The sequence below is a fragment of the Aulonocara sp. 'chitande type north' Nkhata Bay genome, linkage group LG9, assembly GCF_057382095.1.
Source record: "Aulonocara sp. 'chitande type north' Nkhata Bay isolate Kocher_YH1m ecotype deep benthic linkage group LG9, A_spYH_male_GT1.1, whole genome shotgun sequence".
NCBI lineage: Eukaryota > Metazoa > Chordata > Actinopteri > Cichliformes > Cichlidae > Aulonocara > Aulonocara sp. 'chitande type north' Nkhata Bay.
This window is the reverse complement of record NC_141352.1, coordinates 11,074,601-11,097,350: the sequence shown is the minus strand read 5'-3', so window position 1 is coordinate 11,097,350 and position 22,750 is coordinate 11,074,601. Positions and strand designations below refer to the sequence as shown.

The 22,750-nt window shown below is 41.8% G+C and overlaps 1 protein-coding gene across 1 annotated transcript in view; it reads right to left on the bottom strand.

Annotated features, from left to right (window-relative positions):
* The window catches only part of LOC147321683 (LIM zinc-binding domain-containing Nebulette-like), a 54,530-nt gene that overhangs the window by 12,282 nt on the left and 19,498 nt on the right, over positions 1 to 22,750 (bottom strand). Inside the window, exon 3 of the mRNA XM_086305756.1 lies at positions 9,295 to 9,379. Coding sequence (XP_086161882.1) covers positions 9,295 to 9,379 — 85 coding nt within the window. The remainder of the gene's footprint in view (positions 1 to 9,294; positions 9,380 to 22,750) is intronic.

Sequence of the window (22,750 nt, the reverse complement as noted above, 5' to 3'; positions counted from 1 at the left end):
TGAAGGTGGATTTCACCTTTAAGTGAGCCCACACAGCAGCAAGAAATAATTACACCACTCAGTGCTCAGATACGCCGCGGCAACAATCAACCTCACACGGTGTGAAAAGGACTTTAAATATGCTGTAATTGCCCCGCGTACGTTTGGAACTCGATCTGCAGGATATGAAAAGTAAAGAAGTTTTTATTTCTGGCTTTAGAAGCTGATTTTCACTGCTCGACTGTTCTCGCTCCTCACAGAGTCCAACAGAGGCAGTTTGGTTAATGATCTGGAAAAGTTATTTCAGGCCCACACCTATAATAATGTTTATGTGACTGACTGATGGTTATTTATTGACTGAAAGCGGAGCTGCTACTTAGTAAACTTCTTTTAAAATTGCCTTGTGCTGAGACAAAGCTGCGGATGACACAATAGTGAAGATTAGGACATTATGGCTCCAAACAAGTGGAGATGACAAGATTATTATCCAGAGTGACTTCGTCACTTCATGGATCTCTTCTAAAGCCACAGCTTCCACTGAGAGGTTGATAAACAACTCATGAATGAAAGTCAGACTAACAGAGCCCAGTCTGCAAAGTGAGAGCGAGACGCTGTGAGAGCTGTAAATAAAAACAGAATGCAATGATTTTTGGGAAGAGGCAACAAGAGACTGGAAAAGTTGTGCAGAGCTAAAAAATAAAAAATCGTGCCGACACTGATGGTGTTGATTAGTAAAATGACAAAAAAGAGACTGAGACTATCAGAAGGGACGATGGGGAGGAGTTCACCTCTCTGTGACAGACGGCATGTTCAAATCGTTCAGCGATTTAACAATCAAGCTTCTGATGTAAGATTTCATCATCTGTTATCATCAAAGATCCAGAGAAGTGATGTTCAGGCCCTCAGGCAGAACTCAAACACACCTGACTCTGTGCTGGAAATCACTGCATGGGCTCAGAAACACTCCTAAAAACCACTGTCAGTGAACTCATCGCTGCATCTACACAAAGTTTGAACTCGACTGTGCAAAGATCCAAATCCAGCAACACTGTTGCCTTTTGACTCCAGTCTGACCAATCACATCAAGCCGTGGAATAAAGAGAGGTGGGACAGAGCCTGTATGACAGAATGAGGGGGCGTCGGCACACATGCACAGGGGTAGCTTGTGCATCTGTGGAGGCCTCATTAATGCTGAGCGTTTGGAGAAACATGTGCTGCCATCCAGACAACATCTTTTTCAGGAAAGGACTTGCTTATTCCACACTGACACTTTTTCCACATTTTCCAACAGCACAGCTGTTAAACCGGTCCGCCTGTCGTCCGGACCTGTCACCCAGCAGCTGAAATCGAGCAACAGGAATAAAAAATCTGGGAACTCGGGAGACCAATGCTGTAGTTTTAAAAGGCAAACACTTGCAGGGTCTTGTTAAAAGAAGAGGTGATGCAACTCAGCGGTAAACATGCTCTTAACTCAGCGTTTTTGAAGTGCGCTGCTGTCATTTCAATGAGCGGACATGTTTCAAAAGAACGATTTCTTGTGGTGTTTCTGTTTTATCCTTAGATACAGACTCTAAACGGCTCTTTTACATTTTAGTTTTGAATCATGTCGTGGGCATGTTCAGGATTCTCCACACGTTTAACACATTCACTTTGCAGGACACTATTTCTCTATGAGGGCAGACTGATCACAGATCTGTAAATGAGTCAGGGTCAGCCAAACCAGTACTGTGTCCCTGCCAAGCAGCAGGCCGAGTGGATGATTTAGAGCCCACAGACAACAACGATAACAAGCATGCGGTCATTTTTACTCCGGTCCCGCCCGCACTTCAGCTCGACCTTCAGAGGAAACACTCTGCAGCTCGTTTGGACCTAATGTCATCCTGCTGGTGCCTATCAGTCATCAGTAACAGTCCATTAGCCCTCAGAACAGCGTTGCATAAGGCTATAAAACGCAGGAGTATGACTCATAGCGTTGTGTGTTCTGTTATTCTGCTCTCACAGTGATTGCCCCCATTCTCATTACAAAGCAGATTAAATCCCCATTCATCAGTCCGAGGCTCCCTGCAGAGCTAATATGACAAGCTAATGAGCTAAACTACACACACCCTCTCTCTCACACACACTCGAGAAACTGGACAAAAGTGGACCGTGGGGGTGGGGCTTGCATGGCTGACCATTTCTGATTGGTTGAGTGCATTGGCTCATTTTCTTTTTACATTCAATTAATTTAAATTATTTGTTGATGAATTTGGTAAGACTGCCTACGTCTTCTCCACAGTTATGACTGTAGACTGTATATAATAAAACTAATGTGGCTTCTACACTGAAGTCACCGTGAAACTAACGATGAACAAAGGACGATTCGTTTGGTTTCAAAGCAAAGTGTGACTGAATAGAAATCTAAGAACAACCATCAGTTGTCATCATCAATCTGTGGACTCGGAATACTTTCCTGATGAGTTTACAGTCTCGATCGCTGGTTTCACTTTGGATAAAAAAGTCTCTGTGAGTCTCTCACCTGCGCTCTGACGTCTGACGTGAAAACACTGAGACGGCGGAAAAGCATCAATCTTTTACAGAGTTTGTGGATACGACTCAGTGATCTCATCTGCAAAGCACTAAATCACAACTGACAGCAGCACAGCTTCATGCACTGTTGATTGTCCTTTGCTGTATGTGGAGACTCTTTTTTTGTAGTCTTCAACATTACCTCCTCCTCCTAGACTGGAGTGGAACAGTTTTATAGTTTTATATGGTCGTGGTTGCTTCATCTGCTTCACTGGTTTCAGGAAGTTGCGTGGTTGAACACAGATCTCTGCGTCCTGTATGAGTCCGGTTTGAGGGGACAGGGTTTCAACTATTACTTAACTATTATAAGGAGAACTTCACTGATTGAACAATCCTCTACTTGGCAGTGAAATGAAGGAAAAAAACTTTTTTTAACAGGAAGAGAAGTCCAGGCTCAGGGAGGGGCAGTCATCTGCTTCAGCTTTCAGGGCGATGAAAGAAAGACGAGAGAGAAATGGAGCATGGAGAGACCACGAACAACAAACTGGACAAAACAAACTCCAACAGAGAGAAGACAAAAGCTGAAAACAGGGAGTGAAGATGCATCAGGGTTTGTCCCATAGCAGCCTGAACCAAAGCAGCATAACTAAAGGATGATCCAGCCCTCAAAATAAGCTTTAATCAATATTGGATGTTTTAAGGCTAATCCTTGAAGTACACAGGCTACACAAACTGGGAGCTGGTTCCACTCATCCCAGTCTACTTTTAGAAAGTCTAAGAACCACATGGAGGTGGCTGCAGCTCTGGAAGCAGAACAGCTCATGATAGGAAGCACTTACACAGAAAAAATGTAGACAAAAGTGCTTGTGTCAATGGGTGAATGAGGCATGTTGTACAAAGCACTTTGAGTGGTCGAGTAGAAAAATGCTATATAAGAACCATTTACAAGTCAGCCCGTCTGAGAGCAAAGTGCTCTATTAGGTTGAAAAGAAACTATGAGGTGTTTAAAATGTGCTGATCATTCAGGACTGTGTGAGATGGTCTGTGAGGCTGTTTAGGTTTTGATGAACGATCAGCTGGTCTGAAGGATGAAAAACTGCAGTTTCAGAGCAAATAAAATAAGAGCTGTTTATTTGATCTCACAATGACTTTTAAATAAAACCGAATGATTTTAGTTTGCAATGAAAAATCGTTGTTTTTTATTTTGTGACTTCTCTATATGTAATCCACATGCTTGAGACAGACAGCGCCAACCATAACCAGGTCACACGATCATGTCTCATCCTTTCCTCTGTGCCTTACACAACGAGGTCAGTGCTGAACATATGCGGGGTTTCCCAGTGTGTGTAATGTAAGCACACTAATGCTACACAGTGTCACTGTCTGTTACAATCAGCTTCCTGAAGGAGAACCTGTGAGTTTCAGAGCAAATATAAACAGACTTATACATGACCTACAGAGAGAGCAGGCGAGTGGGCAGGAAGTAACTAAAGAAGAGGAAGAAGAGGGTTTGTTTCCACCTTCTGCACGGCACAAGGGAAGAAAGCCTCTTTTACAAAGACAATGCTAAAAATGACACATTAGTCATTTTACATCTTTATTGATGCTGATTTAAGTTTATTCCAGTTCTATTTCAGCTAACCTCCACACCCAAAGAGGAGAAGATGCAAACGCACCACTGTTGAAATTTTAGGGATGCACCTTCTTTATTTGAGTGGTTCCCACTCCACATCTGCCTGCCGTGTAGATGTATGATATGTTAGTGGATCTTTAACCCATTTCTGCTGATATGAATCCAGTGTACAAACCATGAAGACTATAGCACAGCTACACAGACCTGCGGGGTCTGTAAAGCTGTACAAAATAAAACATTTATTTTCCCCTCAGTCGATGTGGATCTATGTCTTTGGTCTGTTGTGGTTTTATGATATTGACAATGTTTTTGTATGTAAAAGGCCAACCAGTGCCAAGAGATGGAAAAGTGTTGATTTTGGTTTGGATGGTTTGGTTTCACATATTCTGCAGCATGCTGTTCATGTGAAAGTGTTTAGACCTAAATAATAATAATGATAAATAATAATAATAATCTAGTCTTCTTATGGAAAGTGCTCACAGGATGTGCTTTATTTTGAAATAGAAGGAAGTGCCCTACTCTGTCTCTAGCTTTAGTGATGCCTGCTGCATGCAGCTGTGTGGTGTTATCCTGGATGAACAGCTATACTTCCTGTGCAGCAGCTTCATGCTCTGGACTGAACCCAAACAGCATCTATTATAATTTTGACATAATAATTACTTTTTAAAAATGTTGTTATTATTATTAAAATCGGAAGAAATAAATTAATCTTTCATTTTCATAACTTTAGGAAACAAAGACATTTTTTTATTTGAATCATAGTTTCCTAATCCTGTGGTATTACTGAGTGTTTTGTTTTTATTTATGTTTTTTTTAAGTGCTGAATTTGATTTTTTCCGTCCTGTGTTTGGTTTCATGTCCTTGTTCTGTTTGTAGTGGTCTTACTTCCCTCCGTGCTTCCCTGTTGTTCCTCCCTCTGCCTCATCTCTGAGCTTGTCTCTGCTGTCGTGTCTGTGAGTCTTGTCTCTGTTTTACTTTGAAGTTTAGCGTCATGTTTTTTATTTCGAGGTTGTTGGTTTACTTTCTGTCTTCTTCCCCCTACATGTCTGTCAGCCCACCCCTAACTGTTTCTACCTGTGTCAGTTACACTCAGCTGTACCTCCTTCCTCACCCTCTTCGTGTACATCCAGCAGCCACTGTATTAGGGCTGAACGATATATCGCATTTGCGATAATATCGCGACATGATCAAGTGCAATTTTCTAACCGCAAAGGCTGCGATTATACTCTGGACATGTCCAAATTCATGGGCTGCATCCTCCTGAGGCCGCATTTGTAGACCGATTACGTCACAGCGACGCGCCGAAGGCTGTCCAAATTACTACCATATCCCAGAATTCATAGCGCGGCCCAGCCAAACTCCAGTTTCCAGCAATGGCGGCCGCTACTAAGTTTTAAAATTACTCATACTAATCTTTCTGGGTCACAAAATAAACTTTTAAAATATTTTCAGGCGAGAAAGTAGTTGTGTAAACATCAAATATCTGCTCGGTTTATCAAGATATCCCATATTTGCAAAAGTGCTTCGACGTTTTCAGAGGCGTCTGCTACCCACCAGCTCGACAGCTAGCCGGGAGCTCGAGGGTTACTGATGCGGCCGAGAACGGCACAACTCCCGGCACATCATTTTCAGATCACCGCGGAGTTTCGCTGCTCGGGTTAAACGTAATATATAAGTCACTTAGACAACCTAAAAATGTTATTGTTGGGCTTTTTTCAGTGTTTTGTTTGTTCGTGAGTAAATCGGTTTGGCTGAGATTAAAGTTATTAGATTAGATAAAATAAAACTTTATTAATCCCCCGGGTGGGTTCCTCCTTGGTTTTCACACAGCTGACTAAACGTCAAACAGAAAACTTATTAAACAGAAGTATGAGACAGTCGAGAATTTACACCAGTGTCTGGTTATGTCATGGTCCTGGGCCATGTGGGCCCAGTATTCTTAGTTTTCATGTATTTTTGTATTTTGTTCTTTATTTAGGCCATGCTTCCTGGGTTGCTCTGTTACGTTGTTCCTTATGTGTTTTCCCTTCGTGACTCTTACCCCCTGTGTGCCCCTCTGTGTATTTATGAGCCCTCGTCTCTCTTTGTGCTTTATTCTATGTTTTCCCCAGCCCGTTATGTCTGCGTTCTCCCCGTGCTCTCTCTCCTCCTGTTTGAACCTCTGTGTACTTCCTGCTTTACTTTGCCCATCTCCCATCAGTGTTACGTTCACTCCTGCCGTGTCTTGTTATGATTATCAGTGTCACCTGTGTTCCCCATGTGCATCCACTTCCCCTGATCTTCCCTCATGTGTATTTAGTCTCTGTGTTTCGTACAGTCTGTGTCGCGTCGTCTGTGTTCCCACCCTCCATGTTTCCATGCCCGGTCGGTTGTATTCATAGTCTTACCTTAGTTCATTCCCAGTTTAGGTTTCTGTTTAGTTATTGCTTTTGAGCTGCCCTTATTCTTGTTTGTTTCTCTTGCGTTACCAGCCACAATAAAAGGCTCGCTTTTGTTTAAAGTTTACTCCCGTGTCACTCGTGTCTGCACCTGAGTCCTCCACGCACTCTCCACACGGTCTGTCACAGCGGACCGTGACAGGTTATATTTTAGATAGCAAGAAGCAGACGGCCGAGTTTATTAAACTCCACCGAGACAGCGGTGACGCTAATCAGAAGGCTAGACCGTCCAATTTCACTCCTTTAAATTTTAAAGGCGTGTTTGTGTGTGTGTTTATACAATTGCTATTATGTTTGCACTTTATGTGTAATGTTACTGACTGCAGAGATCAGTAAGATGTGTGTATTTTTTATTTATTAGTTTTATTTATTTAATATTATTTTTTAATTGAATGACTGTCTAGTAGTTCACAGATGTCGAAAAACTGAGTGTGGTAAAGCCACTGATTTTTTTTATGTATATTTCTGCAATCTGCACATTGTACTGACTTTCATTTTAATGTTTACACCAGGGTTCCTTGTCAGCACTTTATGCTCAGATGTTTGTAAGCTAAAAATAAACTATTGTGTATGTTCAAATATACTGTTGTGATTGAAGAAGTTAAATAAAAATGTCAGTCATCAATTCATGCATCACCTCATGTCATCATAACAGAGGTCTGTCTTCCAGGAAAGAACAGTTTAAAATTAATGTAATATAGTATTGGCCATACTATATGATGTATTGCTTGTCTTTGTTTAATAATACAGAAGACAAAGACCTTAAAAAATAATCGCATCGCAATCGCAATATTGGGGCAAAAAAATCGCAATTAGATTATTTTCCATAATCGTTCAGCCCTACACTGTATTAGGTAGACCGTGCTGATACTGGCTTGGACACTCTTCTGCTTTCAGAACTTCTTTAACTGGCACAGATTAAACAAACTTTCTTTGTGTTGTGTGTTCAGAGATGCTCTGTTGCATACCACGCTTGTAACGAGTGATCATTTGAGTAGCTGCCTGGTCTCTCCTCTCACCTCTGCCATCAACAAGCCATTTTTGCCCAGATCATGTCTACATGCCTCAACACGCCGAGATGCTGCCATGTGATTGGCTGATTAGATATTTGGGTGAACAATTGAGCAGGTATTCCTAATAAAGTGTCTTTTGTCAGTTTCCATTATGCTTCTCCCTGTGCTACCCTGTGTGTTCACCTGTGTTTCTGGATTAGCTTAACATTTTCCACTTTGCTTACTGCCTAAATAAACATTCATCTTTGACTGGATGTCAGCCTGCTGAGTCCTGCATTCAGCTCTGACGACACCAGTGTATACTTCAAAGACTCTTATTGTGAAAGGCAGAGTAGGAAGAAGCCTTTCTCACATGTGTAGGAGAGTTTGGATCTCCTCATCAAAACAACATTGCAACAGTGATGATGTCAGTAGTCTGCACTAACAGGGCATTAAAATCCAAAAGATCACCGATGTAAAATATTTGGTTTTTACAGTTTCCTGAAATCACAGCAGAGGAAAATGAGTGAAAAGAAGAAACGGAGACGGGACAGAATACACGAATGTGTGAAACTGGTCTGTAAATGACAAATATTTGATGGAGGGGTCGTTACTGGCACAGAGCAGGACACAGACACACATAAGCATGCCAAACAGCATGCCCCCTCCAGCAGACTGCAGTACAAAAGGACAGATGTCCACTCAGCAGTCTGCTGGGCTGAAACACACACACACACACACACACACACACACACACACACACACACACACACACACACACACACACACTGGATGAGGACATATGGCACAGATAGCTGGCTGATTCTCTCACATGTCCATTGCATCAGTTAGTGTCAGTAAATCGGCACAGTGACTCATCTCGCCTTCGGGAAGCAGAGCTGCCAGCACAGCTTCTACCGGCTCACCTGAGCGTTGGTTTTCATCTCTGTGCCATGCCACAGGGGAGGAGACATGAAGCTAAGAAGGTTTCAAATACATCAGGGCATCAAACAGTGTGACCTAATCTACGAGGATCTGTCATTTTAAAAACAAAAGAAGTACTTTTATTCAAGACCAAGCTACACAGCAGCCATTTGTAGAGTACAAGCTGTCCCGGCCTCTGCTGAAAGAATAACTATGTTTCTTGACTTGATGACTGAAGTGGATCTGGGCAAGCAGGCAGATTTTTTGCGGGGTTTCAGCTGCCAAGTTTCCATCCAAATGTAGCATAAATTTTAACCCATTTCCAGAAAATAGGTAAAGAAAATGTGGACCATAGGGTTTGGCACACTGAGAAAAGAAAAACTGAAGAAGTTAAAGGGGAAAAAGCTCCAGTGAAAACCTAAACTGACTGAAAGGTCACAGTATGAAGCCCTGATGTTGGTGAAACCTTCTTAGCTTCATGTCTCCTCCCCTTTGGCACGGCACAGAGATGAAAACGCTCAGGTGCACAGCTCTGCTTCCTGGAGGCGAAATGAGGAGAATGTGATGGAAGTTTGTCTATTTATACACTGCATCTGGCTTTTACATACATTTTTTTTTATCGCAGTCAAAGTACACCAGTGCGAATCAGAGCTGTGGGGAAAACAAGGAGGCTGCCTGGCATCATTCAAAAGGAAAAACCAACCAGACGAACACTACATGGCATCATCATCATCAAAGCAGGTCAGAGATGATGGCAGCGCTCCTGCATCGTACACACATCTGAGGCCTGGTGTGTGTGTGTGTGTGTGTGTGTGTTTACCTGGCTTTGCAGCTCGCTCTGCTGTCTCAGTCTCAGGTTCTCTGGAGTGTCGGCCACGATGGTGAATGACGTCTTGGGGTAATGTCTGAAATGAGACAGAGAGCGTGGTCATGCATGAAAGGTGAAAGTTCATGACAGTACAACTATGGTTTGTTTGAAATGGTTCCCAGGAGAAAGCCTCTTCTCTCTAAAAAGGATACTGAAGCACATCGTAGGTTTGCAAAGTTGCATGTGAACAAAACAGAACACTTCTGGAACTGTATCATTTGGACAAAAGAGACCAAACACACAATATCAGCAAACACCAGCTGTCTGTGAGGTGATGGTGGGGTGAGGATTTGAGCACCTTGCAGTCACTGGGTTGACCGAGAACTCCTCTGTATAACAAAGTTTTCTAGAGTCTAGTGTGAGGCTGTCTGTCTGACAGATAAAGCTGAAACTGAGTCATGCAACAGGACAATGATCCTAAGCACAGAAGGAAATCTACAACAGAATGTCTGAAAAAGGAAAGAATCGGATAAGTGACGCATGCACGTTTTAGAAATCCTTAAAAAGTTTTGAGATTGACTATAATATCTGAAGTACTCTGACAAAAGCCAGAACTACATGGCATTTAAAGGTCTTGTTAAAGGTTGTTGCCTCAACAAACAGCCATGATGCTAATACAGAAAATTCACAATAATAAATATTTGAGTGCTTAGAAGCAGCAGAAATGCTGTAAACTCCCCACTGACACATTTGCACCTGTTAATGATACATTTCTACTGAATGTGCTCGAAGCTGTTTGTTTATCACCTGTAGCTGTAACCACTCACATCTTTGTTTCTCTCACTGCGAAGAACATTTTAATACAAATGTTGAGCCCACTTTAATAATAAAGGCAATGGGCTGAAAAATGTCAGAGCCCTTTGTGTCCTGTGAGTCACCTCAATGAGTTAATGACCCACCAGGACGGTGACATTAGCAGAAACAATGACCCATTAAGAGGACGTAAAATTAAAAAGCAGCACTGTGCTATTACTCTAGTTATCTCACTTGACCTTTCCATCTCTTACTAATAGCCTTTGGTGCATTCATTTCTCCGCATCTAAGAACAGAGTTTGAATTTTAGCTTTTGTCTGCAGGAACCCACGGTGTGTAGGACAATGGATTTCAGTAACTACCGTATGAGGAGAGTGGATGGGAGACGGAGGTGGAAAACACTCCCACACACCACCTCCAACAACCTTTGAGGATATATTTTTAGTATAACTGGCGTTTAGCCCACAAAGAGAAACCCTCTGTGAGCTTTTAAGGATAGTTTTGCAAAGGAAGGACCAGTGAGCATAAATGTAGTGCTTTAAAATCTCAAATCGCCCTCAAAACCTTGAGCCTTCTCTCATCTATGGACGGAATATGTAATTTTTATTGGAAAAACTCACCAAATCCCCCCACAAAACAGAGATTTCACCCTCCTACACTTGATATCAAAAGTTTCGTGTAACAGCTTTTTCCTCAAACAAATCCTTGGACATTTTCAACCAGCAAGTTTCTCTGTAAAGGTCATCGATCATCGACCTCGTTCCTCTTATTTGAAGCAATTCATGCTTTGGCTTGAATTGATTTTTAACATTTTCTTTGCTACTGTTTCCTCATTTTGCATCTTTCATGATGAATGCACTTCTAAAAACAGGATGTTATTTTTCTATGAAACACTGAATGTTTGTTGCTTCTGGATTCAAAGTGTGATCCAATGTCCCGGGAAGAAAAACGGTAGATGCTAAAGTCACAAACACTGGTATAACAGTCTGAGAAGGAAAACTAACAAATCCAAAAGCAACAAAATGGGAGAGACTGGTGCCCAGAGCCAGCTGGGATAGGCTCTGGGTCCCCAAAACCTAGTTGGACAAGTTGTTGCCCTCACTTCTGTAACATTGGTGCTCTTTGGTGTCTGTGTTGTTCTACTTTTGGTGACATGTACAGTTCAATTTAAGAGGCTGGAGGGGAGATGGTGTCAGAATCTTTACAATGTCCTGGTTCATGTCCTGTTTCGTCCTTTAAGTTCTTGCTGATTCGCTTAGTTTGCTGGTGTAGGCACTAAAATCTGCTCGATTTTGTCATGGACCTTGAAATGTTAGTTTTTTGTTCTCATTTGTATTTCTAGTTCTCATCTCTCTATGCCTCATTGTATTTGTACTTCCTGCCTTTACTTCCTTTCCACATTATCAGCTCCACTTTGACTGCTAAAACCTGTGACTCATTTTTCAATCCGCGTGTACCTATGTGTATAAATAACCTGGTCTGATAGTTTTTCCCCTACAGCTTCCATCATATGTAAGGTTTTTGTTGTTGTTTGTGTTTGTGGCTTTGTCCTATCATGGTTTCAGTTAAAATATGCCCCTTCCCCTCCATGTTTTGGATCACTGATGAAACTGAGAGGAAATGCTCTGATATTAAAAGGAAGATAACTTTTGGGCAACTAATTATCAAATATATCAACCATTTTCCAGTTCAAGTTTTGTTTGATTACTACGGTACTGTTTCCAGAAAAATGGATCAAGTTTGTGGCTTGTTTGAACTTCACTGAGTGACCTCGTGCCACCTAAACGAAACTCCATCAAAACTGTTGACTGTCAGCAAACTGTCACAGCTGTCTCGTGCTGATAGCTGCTGCTCAGCTCGAAGGCTCAGTGGTGGAGCTGCTTTTGTAACGCTGAGGCGCAGTGGGTGGAAGAAACCAAAACACGGCATGAAAAACGACACTCAGCACACAGAGAACTGAATCACGGACACGAAGGCCACTAGGCAAACATGATTTTAAGATGTCTAAGGACATTTCTGAAAGCTTTAACAACATTTTTTAGACTTAAACACTGCGGAGGAACAACACGCCAACACAAACTAAACAATAACACAAACTCCAACTTAATCAGCACCTCTGACAGTTTTACAAAATATATTAAACTGTTAAACTGAGCGTTTGATACAAAGCCTGAGTGTCCTGAACCTGATCACACACTCGACCCGCTGTAAGAATCACAGACTGAACACTGAATAAACAAACTACGTAACAATTAGTCCTTCATAGATAACTTTGTAATTGTTGGTTGAATAAATCATTCAAGCTAACTTTTAAAACACCAGTTGAATCCTGGCATCTATTGAATATTTTGTTTTGTCTGACCAATGATCCAAATTAAAATACAATAAAAAGATTAAATAAATGTGGTCAGTGCCAGCTCACATCAGGTTTCTACAAATCCAACTTGAAAAAAATGGGTTAGCCATTTAAACTGCTTTAACCTGACTATACAAACCACTTTGCAACCCACCTTCACCACCTCATCATTTTCATTTTGTGTCTAACTTAAACTCATATTTGTGGTCATCGATGTCTTGATCTCACAATCAGCCACCAAACAGATGTTAACCGCTGCTCATGGTAATAGCAATCCTCCGCTGACAGTGGTGGTGCTGACAAACTCTTGTAGCTTTACTTGATATTTCATCATTCTGTTATTATTATTATTATTAGTTGGGGCGATCGTGGCTCAAGAGTTGGGAGTTCGCCTTGTAATCGGAAGGTTGCCAGTTCGAGCCCTAGCTTGGACAGTCTTGGTCGTTGTGTCCTTGGGCAAGACACTTCACCCGTTGCCTACCGGTGGTGGTCAGAAAGCCCGGTGGCGCCAGTGTCCGGCAGCCTCACCTCTGTCATTGTAGCCACAGCCACCCCAGGGTGGCTGTGGCTACAATGTAGCTGCCATCACGAATGTGTGGATGACTGGATGTGTAAAGTGCTTTGGGGTCCTTAGGGACTAGTACAGGCCATTTACATTTATTATTATGTATCCTTAAAGTTATTAAAATACTCTATGAAGGGAACATCATTTTATTATGATTGTATATTATTATAAAAATGAGAAATCAAATTAAACAATCTGTAAGTGCAAAGATGAGTCGAATCTATGAAATCCAATTTAGATCATAGCTACTACGAGATCAACTTCAGCCAAGATGAATCAGATTAAAGTGTGGAACACAGATGCCTACATGTGACATGCTAACATGTTAAACCTGCTGGTTCCAGGAAGAAACAATATTTCTATTAGAGTGGTGCGGTTTTGTTAACAGGTTACGGTTATACAGACATTATATACACTGACTATGTTTTTAGAGTGTATACAAAAAATGAACATATTTCCGGGTGAAGTGCCACGGCCTGCATTCTTTATATCAGTCAACAGAGGGCGACTCCTCAATCGAAGTCAGACTGTAGAGAAATCAAGTGGAACAGTTGAGGGGGTGCTTTAAGGTGTGGCTGCTCCTCAGTGACCAGTTTTCTCAGTCAGACCATATACAACTGGTGTCCATGCTTTATATGCAGTCTGTGGTAGAGCAATAACAACATAACGGTTGTCTCTACGTTCAGTCCAGGTTCAGGTAATGTATCTGCCGTTGACTACAGCACCCTGCGAGCAGGCTGGAAACCCCGGAGGAGCCCAGCGACCAGTCGATCTGCTGATTCAGAGAGAAGCCTCGTAACTCTCTTTGAGCGTGAGTGAATCATCGTTGCCACCAGCGTATTCAGCAGCAGAGTTTGACCACTTCAGCGAACTGTCCTTCACTCCTCTCTTCCTCCTACTTCACCTCTTTCTTCCTCCCACTCTCATTTTCTCACTCCTCTCCCACGCACTCTCTCTCATATCCAGATAGAGCGAGCCTGCTCGTGTTTTACACTCCTCACAGTTATAACAAATGTCATTTTTAATGAGTCCATCAGTAATTGAAGCACAGATAAAGTCTTGTGAATCCTTTAATGCATGTTTGCTGTTTGTTTGATATAAATTTAGTAGTTATACTAAACTGTTCAGTGATATACACATGATACGCTTATTTCCCCCTCTGTGTTTCTGCGCTGTAGTTGAACAACATGAGAAGCATGTTGTTGAGTACTGAACAGCATCACTCTGTTTCTGTGTCTCAGTTTAACCTTGTAATTACAGCATAACTGTGCTGTGGTCTGAACAGGGACATAAACAGTCATCATCTTCTTTACTTAGAGGGCTTTCTCACTGTGTTTTCTTCACACTCAGAAGTGTAGCACCTCTATGAATCTAAAAGCATTATTTCGAACCTGTCACTGCTTCTGATTCTTTCCTGTCATTTCATTTTCTTTGTCTTACTTTCTGTTTTGTCTCTTTCCTCTTAAACTTCTGTGACATTTGAAGTCTTTGGCTCCATGACGGTACTGCACAGGATTGTTGTTCATTTTCTTTTTGTTCGATTGTGTGTGTGCTTCAGAGCAACACCTCAACTGTTTCAAGAATGCATTTAGTCCTCACATTGGTCCTCACATTGATCTACCAGATCCTTGGACTGGTGATTGTTTCTTTTTAAACATTTTCTCCCAATTTGTTTAAAAAGTCCCAGTCTCTGAAGCTATTGGCTACTCTGCTGACTTATGGGGGGCCACACAGGAAGCAATTTACTCATTATGCATCACTTTGTTGCTTACAGTCCGTCGCTAGTAGACATTCCAGGTTCTGGTTGCCTAGGTAACCCTATGATTTATTTACCACCGCCTCACAAATGAATCAGTGGTATTCTTCATTGTAACTGGCAGTTACAAAATTTAGTTTGGGAACCGCCCACTCCGTGTTGCAAAGAGGCTAACTACATTTGACCGTACGGCTTCCATGGTTTCTGTTCACTAGACAGGAAGTAAGAGGTTTTAAGTAACGGCTTGATTACCTCCACGTTAAAAGCCTGTGGTATACAACCCAAAATTAAAACTGAAGAATTACTTAACTGTGAGGTGTCTTTGAGTGGTTTTGTAGGAATGGGGTCTAAAAGGTATGTTGATGGTTTAGAAGAAGACATTATTGAAGTTAAATTGAGCTCAGAAAGATGTATAAGAGAGAAAAGAGTTAATAAAGTTAATGTACTTAATGATATATCTACAGAACTGCTTGATTTTTTTCTCTAATGACTTCAGAAATTCATAAAGTCATTGTTATTTAAGATTAAATGAATACTTGGCTCAACAGAGTTTTGACCTTTTCTTTTCTTTTTGAGGAATATTGAGATGTCCTAGCTTAAAGAAGGGCAGTTAAAAAAAAGTATCAAAGTATTTTTTCAGGTCAGTGCATGTTTTTCTTATATAGATCTATTTGGATGGATATATTTCTTATATAGAGAGAAAAATGCTTTTTTTAGGGCTTAGTTTGCGAAATATACAATAAAAACTTTGGTTTTAGGATTAAGCTCTGTGTGAAGGTCAAGAACAGGATTGGAAAAGTAGCTGTAAAGATGTCTGGTAAGGCTCCAGGACATCACTGTAAGGCAAACGAATGATGCCTGAACATGGTTGTGTGTTTCACTTCTGCTTCTTTATTAATAACACACACACACACACACATTTCGGCATTAAGTTTCACTTCACCTGCTCCCGTATCTACTGGCAACCATGAATGCTTTGTTCATTTGGCGCAACCCAATCCTTTGAGACAAAGACTGGCTCTGTGGGATATCTTACACACACACACACACACACACACACACACACACACACACACACACACACACACACACACACACACACACACACACACACACAGCTTCTGGCTGGACAAGCAGCTCAGGACAAAAACTCTGTTTGTGTGAAGTCATTAACAGCCAGCGGACATCCAGACGCCTGCAGCAGACAAGCAGTCTGCTCTGTTCTACACATAAGCTCTGCTTTTTAGTAAAAAGTAAAAAAACAAAACAACTAAAGATACTAATAAATAAACTTCCAATTCAGTGTAAATGTTTAGAATACTAACCAGTTACGACACTCTACACCAGGGGTGTCAAACATAAGGCCCGGGGGCCAGATTCAGCCTGACAAAGAGTCCTATCCTGCCAACTGGACCTTTAATTATATATTTAAATGTTTTACAGCTTCTCCTACTCTTAAAGACCGTTCATACACAACATAACTATGTATGACCCACTATCTGAAATGACTTTGACATTACTGCTTTAATCATCCCTCACTGCACAGCTTCAAGAACACCTGTTAGATTTTGGGACCTACATCAGCTGCAGATGATTTGCGATATATACGAAGTCCAGATAAGAGAATTAGAAGATAAATAAATGTGGATGCAAAACTCCAGATTTTTATTTGATTGCACTACTCACTGTTTAAAATCCTTCTTTATCTGATACTGGGGCATGATGCAGCCCCTCAGCTCATCTTCCATCTAACTCCGCCCCTTTAAACTAACTTCCTGATTGGCTGTTCCTCATAAACTGCATTTATTAGCAAGCAGGTGGGTGGAGCTTCTGAGGCTGTATCAGGGATATCCCCTGTTTTTCTCTGCAGAACTCAGTGGCAGTGATTTAGTGAAGTTTGGCAAGAACGGCCATGAGACAAAGGTGGAAATGCTGAATGAGTGGATGTGTTTCTCTCTTATTCACAGATACACAATTTTCAGGATAACAACAAACTACACGCAGTGCTAAACAAACAGTGAGGTGTTTGTGCCGCTCTCGTCTACGTGAGGACTAAAAATAATCTCTGCCACATAAGGAAACACACACACACACACACACACACAGTGTCCTTTAAACTGTTTCCAATAATACCCTCAGACACATCCTGCCTTTCTGTTACTGCTCTGTTAAGATACCACATTTACAGTACACCGGAGTGTGTGTGTGTGTGTGTGTGTGTGTGTGTGTGTGTGTGTGTGTGTGTGTGTGTGTGTGTGTGAGATGCAGTGGGTGTGTTGTGGATACAGATTTAGATTTACCATTGTCTATGATGTTGCAGTGGCATTTGCCAAACGACAGTCTCCTCACTCTCCCAGCAGCAGTGACGCACACGACTCTAACTCAGCATTCAGACACAGTGTGTTTGTGTGCGTCTGCGTGTGTTTGAGCCCCATAAAGAAACACTACATCATGTTCTCACATTTAAACACAAGGACTGGGGGTTTATTTATTGCACACACCTTTTTTTGAAGTGTGATAGTTTCACAAGAATCGTTATTTGACGTCATCACACGGACATCGACACAAAAAGGTTTATCTTCATTTACATATAAATCTCGGTCCTTGCACCATTACATAAAACTAAACGAGTATAGTCTGTGCTCTCAGAATGATGCCCCACTTTTCCTTGAATAATCTACAGACTGAGCTGAAGTGTCAGCGATCGTTATCACAGATTAGGTTGATTTCTTTTTTAACATACTCTTGATAAGTGTGATTACTCTTGAAATATGATATCTACTATTCTTTCCTTGGACTTTCATCTGTGCAACATTGCTAAAATGAGGAACATCCTGTGAAAGAGTGAGTCTGCTGTAATTCTTTTAAATCAGGTGGTTGAGTGGTACCACACCCAGGACACGAGTAACACAGCAACGTTCTCTCTCTGGACAAAACTGCTCCCCGTAGCTACTCTCGTCTGGTTCTCTGTTTAATCCAGAATTTAAAATCCTTCTCTTCACATGCAAAGTCCTGAATAATCAGGAATTATTCTTAAATAATATCTTAAAGACTTCATAGCATCATCTTATCCCAACAGAACAGAACTGCAGGCTTAGTTGACGCCTCGACCTCTGAGATTAGGGATCTCAGGATGCACTGAGCACTTCTGCTCCTCTCATCTTTTTCAGTCCTGATATTTTATTTTATTACACGATTACGTTTCGCCGTCCGTCTCCTGTAGTTTGTGTTTTTGTCCTGTTTCTCTTCTCCTAATCCCCTCCACCATCCAAATGGTTGGAGCAGATGGCTGCCTCTCCATGAACCTGGTTCTGCAGGAGATCTCTTCCTGTTGAAAGAGCGTTCTGCCTCCCTACCGTCACCAAGTGCCTGCTTACAGTTTATCATCTAATTATTGAAGTTTTCTCTCTAATATTGTCGGGTCTTTACAAACAGTGAAAAGAGAGCAGAGGACATAGCTGTTATCAAGCCTGCTGTCACTGTAGCTCATCCAGGCTTTCTGCGTGATGAGGGTGAGCCAGGGCTCCACAGTCCTCAGCTGCCCCCATCAACATCAACAACACAAACAACAAATGGACAGGTGGGCGGAGCCACGTGATCACATACTGACAGGTTAGAAAAGAGAAACTGAAGTTTCTGTCAGAACACTCTTTTTTCAGTGGAAGCGAGACAGATGAAGAGGAAGAAGACGGGGCAGGGTTGACGGCTGAATATGTGTGCACGCTCGCCGCTCAGCCTGGCCTCGGTCCACCTTCCTGCTTAGGTGTTGATGAAACTCTCAGTGTGGGCTCAGGACAGACTTGGCTGCTGCAAACCTCGCTCAGTGTCCAGCAGCATAAAATATGCACTGCAGGGAAAATACTGTGCCTGCTGTACGGTGAGTTACTGACTGCACAAAGTGGCACAGACGGGAAATGGAGAAAGTTTGGGTTCAAAGTCAACGTTGCAGCCAACTCGTTTCCAAGGATGCAACGTTTACTTTGAAGGCAAACTGCCTCCCTTTCCAGTTTGTGCCACACTCAAGGTTTACAAGTGATCAGCTCCTTCTTTGCAAACGACTTAACCCAGCGAGAGCCACCAACCTCCACAAACCACTGCCAACCAGTAGGTGACTACTCACGTTTCCCTAGCAACCAGCAGTTGTATCACATCCAACACCGTGGACAACTCTGAGTAATGTGCGTATGATGTCACATGAGAAACCTCAAGACACAAAATATGATGGCCAGAGTACAGAGCTTCAAACGCTTCAGCTTGACAAACATTAAAGCAAGATAAAGATGTTATAAATGTATTTTCAATAATTAAAAACATTAAATCAGTAAAACAAAACCCATCAATATGAACACACGGTATATCTTACTGTCTTTCTTGTAGATTCCTGGAAAATCTTAAGTCAACATCAAACTAAATTAATGAAAATACTCTGAAAAATGCAAAACTTGGAGAGGAGGAAGCTCTCTCTCTCTCTCACTCACACACACACACACACACACACACACACACACGCTCCTCTTCATTACATCCAGGTCACAGACAGGTCACAGTCTGAGGTGCTGCAGTGTCATCCTCCATAAACAGCTCCTCTCTGAGCTGGCTCGGCTCGGCTCGGCTCGGCTCAGGTCTGAACGCCACAGCTCGTCTCATGTTGGGAAAACCAGCAACAGATCTACTGAAGGACTAGTCCACCGATTTCAAACTCAGATATCCACATCCATGAAGCTATGGGGGAGCTTCACCTGACTGATATTTAAATGAATACTGAATATAAATTAATCAATGTTTAACTTTAATCAATGTTAAGTTGGTATTAGACTTTTAAAAGACACCCTGCACTACAAACCTGCAGTGAGGCACTAGGACATCTTATCACTTCAACATGAAAGTTTTTATAAAATTTCACCCTTTTCAATTAAAACCTCTGAATAAACTTGGAAATATCCATCAGACATGTTTCTGCCACATTATGTGCTTTGTACATATATGATGCCACCAACCAGTAATGGCGGTCTCTGGTGGTCTCTGGGGTCAAGTACATGAGAAAGTGGGCTAAAATCAACTTGAACTATTAAATGATCACAAGCAAAAGGCAGTTTTCCAAAGCTTCCCAGTTTCAGGCTGAAACAGACATGCTTTTTACTAAAGTGATGAAAAACGATGCAACATTGTTCTGCTGTTAGAGCATGTTTGAAAGCATCAGTGTCACTGACTCACTGCTGTAAGGCAGTAATTCACCGCTAATGTAGAAAGTGGAAGTAAGAATAAAGACGGGCATGGAGAGTTGCTGTATTTCAAACATCTCCCATGAGACGAGGCTGTTTTTATTTATCTGGTTTTTTTTTTGGCCTCAAAATTGTGAAACTCAAAAGTGTCAATATCAGGATGCATGAACAAAATAAAATTCATAGGAGCATGGGGGTACAGCAGTTAGCACTGTTGCCTCACAGCAAGAAGGAACTCAGGACCTTCTTGCTGTGAGGCAACCCCACCAACAGGCCGGGGTCTTTCTGTGTGGATCCCACAATCGTTTATATCTTTGTAGATCTAACAGTTAAACTGAGCACCGAACTGAATGTCAGATTATGATCGTGTGTCACAACAAGATGTATCACCTACTTCAGACATTTGAGGAGTATAGGCTGAAACTGATGCCTGGATGAAATAAGATCACAACATGCAATTTAAGACTTTTGTTCTGTGTTGAGTGTTGATTAAATGAGACAATATTCATTTAGTTAAGTATGGAGACTAAACAGCCGATATAACAGCCGTTTTTGGCTCTGAGTTGGACTTTTGGGGTGTTATGTATGATCACTAGAATAATAAAAATATCCTTTATGGTTGTGTAAATGAACCACAAAGTAAAAATCTTTAAATGGCTTTTTTTGGCATCCTGGGCAGAAATGTCTTTGGCTCTGAATAAAATCACTTTGGAAGGTTCCACAATTCTTTTATTCAGTAAAAATCTGCATAAATAAGATAATAAATTGCATAAATATGAAATTCAACTTCAAGAATATTTGGAGGATGTTTAAATGTCAGCGATGTTGGTTGGCTTTTGGGAACCAAAGGAGCATTAGGACCCAGAAACAGATAATGTTGTCACTCAAAAAACTGCCACGACCCGATGGACACATCATGTGGAAAGGTGATGGGCCAGCAGCTTTGACAAACTACCATTACTTCAACAGGCTGGCTTCATAAAGTTCCCCCATTGTGTCACTATTTAAGTAGAGTTAACCTGAATCCTCTCCTACAGCGGAGTGATAAAGCTGCTGAACCGTAGCTTCTGCCGACTTCAGTTTAATTAGTTCACCTTCATTGCCACCATTTAACCACCCCTCATGGCTTTGTGTTGGTGGCAGGCCCAGATAAAAGGCCATGAGAAATGAGGGGAATTTATTCAGGCTGCGCTTATTTAAGTAAGAGATACTATCAGTCAGAAGATTTAATAGCAGCCTGCCGGGAAGATCCACAGCTGAGATGAGCAGAAGTCTGAGTTTAACACTGAGGGCTACAGAGGAAGATGTAAAAAAGAACTAATGATGGATGATTTTAGCCTTTTCTTTCTAGGAGAAATCACATATCAACACACACCAACACCACACACACTCCCACCACCAACAAAATCACCACCAACAACATCACACACACTCCCACCACCAACACCACACACACTCCCACCACCAACAAAATCACCACCAACAACATCACACACACTCCCACCACCAACACCACACACACTCCCACCACCAACAAAATCACCACCAACAACATCACACACACTCCCACCACCAACAAAATCACCACCAACAACATCACACACACTCCCACCACCAACACCACACACACTCCCACCACCAACAAAATCACCACCACCAACACCACACACACTCCCACCACCAACACCACACACACTCCCACCACCAACACCACACACACTCCCACCACCAACAAAATCACCACCACCAACACCACACACACTCCCACCACCAACACCACACACACTCCCACCACCAACACCACACACACTCCCACCACCAACAAAATCCCCAACAACATCATCACATACACTCTCATCACCAATAACATCAATGCTACCACCATCAACAAGACACACACTGCCACCACTAATAGCATTATTACCAACATCATCAATACTAACAGCACCACTACCATCACATCAATACTACCGCCATTAGAAGCAACAGCAACACCACATACACTACCTCCACCACTAACATCACCAGCAACATCATCATACTAGCACTATCAATAATAATATCATCACCAACACAAACACCAGCAGCATCAACACCAAGATCAGGAACCACTGCGCTCCACAACACTCTAAATGTCTCCTTTATTGTGTGACAGTAACCTTTAATGTTTAACGTTTTACCCTTTTGAAAGCTGATGAGGAATAACTTGTGAGCTCTCTTCTAAAACGAGTGGTTTCTGTCACATTTCAGAACAAAATGACTGGGTTTGCAACAGAAGTCAGTGAGGGTGATCTCTTTTGACTGTATGCAGCTACCCTTGGAAAAACCTGGAAACTATCTGAATGGTCTTCACACCACGTCTCTATTGATGCATACTGAAATACCAAAACTCGCCATTAAAGGGGAAAAGAGTTAAATCCTTCCAGTTCAAAGTTTCAGAGTTCATGACAGAAATAACTTTATTTTACTGTTTTATATGCAGTGTTACGTTTTTGGGCGACCGTGGCTCAGGGGGTTGGGAAGAGCATCTGTAACCGGAAGGTTGCTGGTTTGATCCCCGGGCTCTCTGTCCTGGTCGTTGTGTCCTTGGGCAAGACACTTTACCCTACCGCCTACTGGTGTTGGCCAGAGGGGCCGATGGCGCGATATGGTAGCCTGGCTTCTGTCAGTCTAGTAGCATTGTAAAGTGCTATATAAATCTAATCCATTATTATTCTGTAAGTTAAAAATTGTTTTTTTTATCATCAGCATTTAAT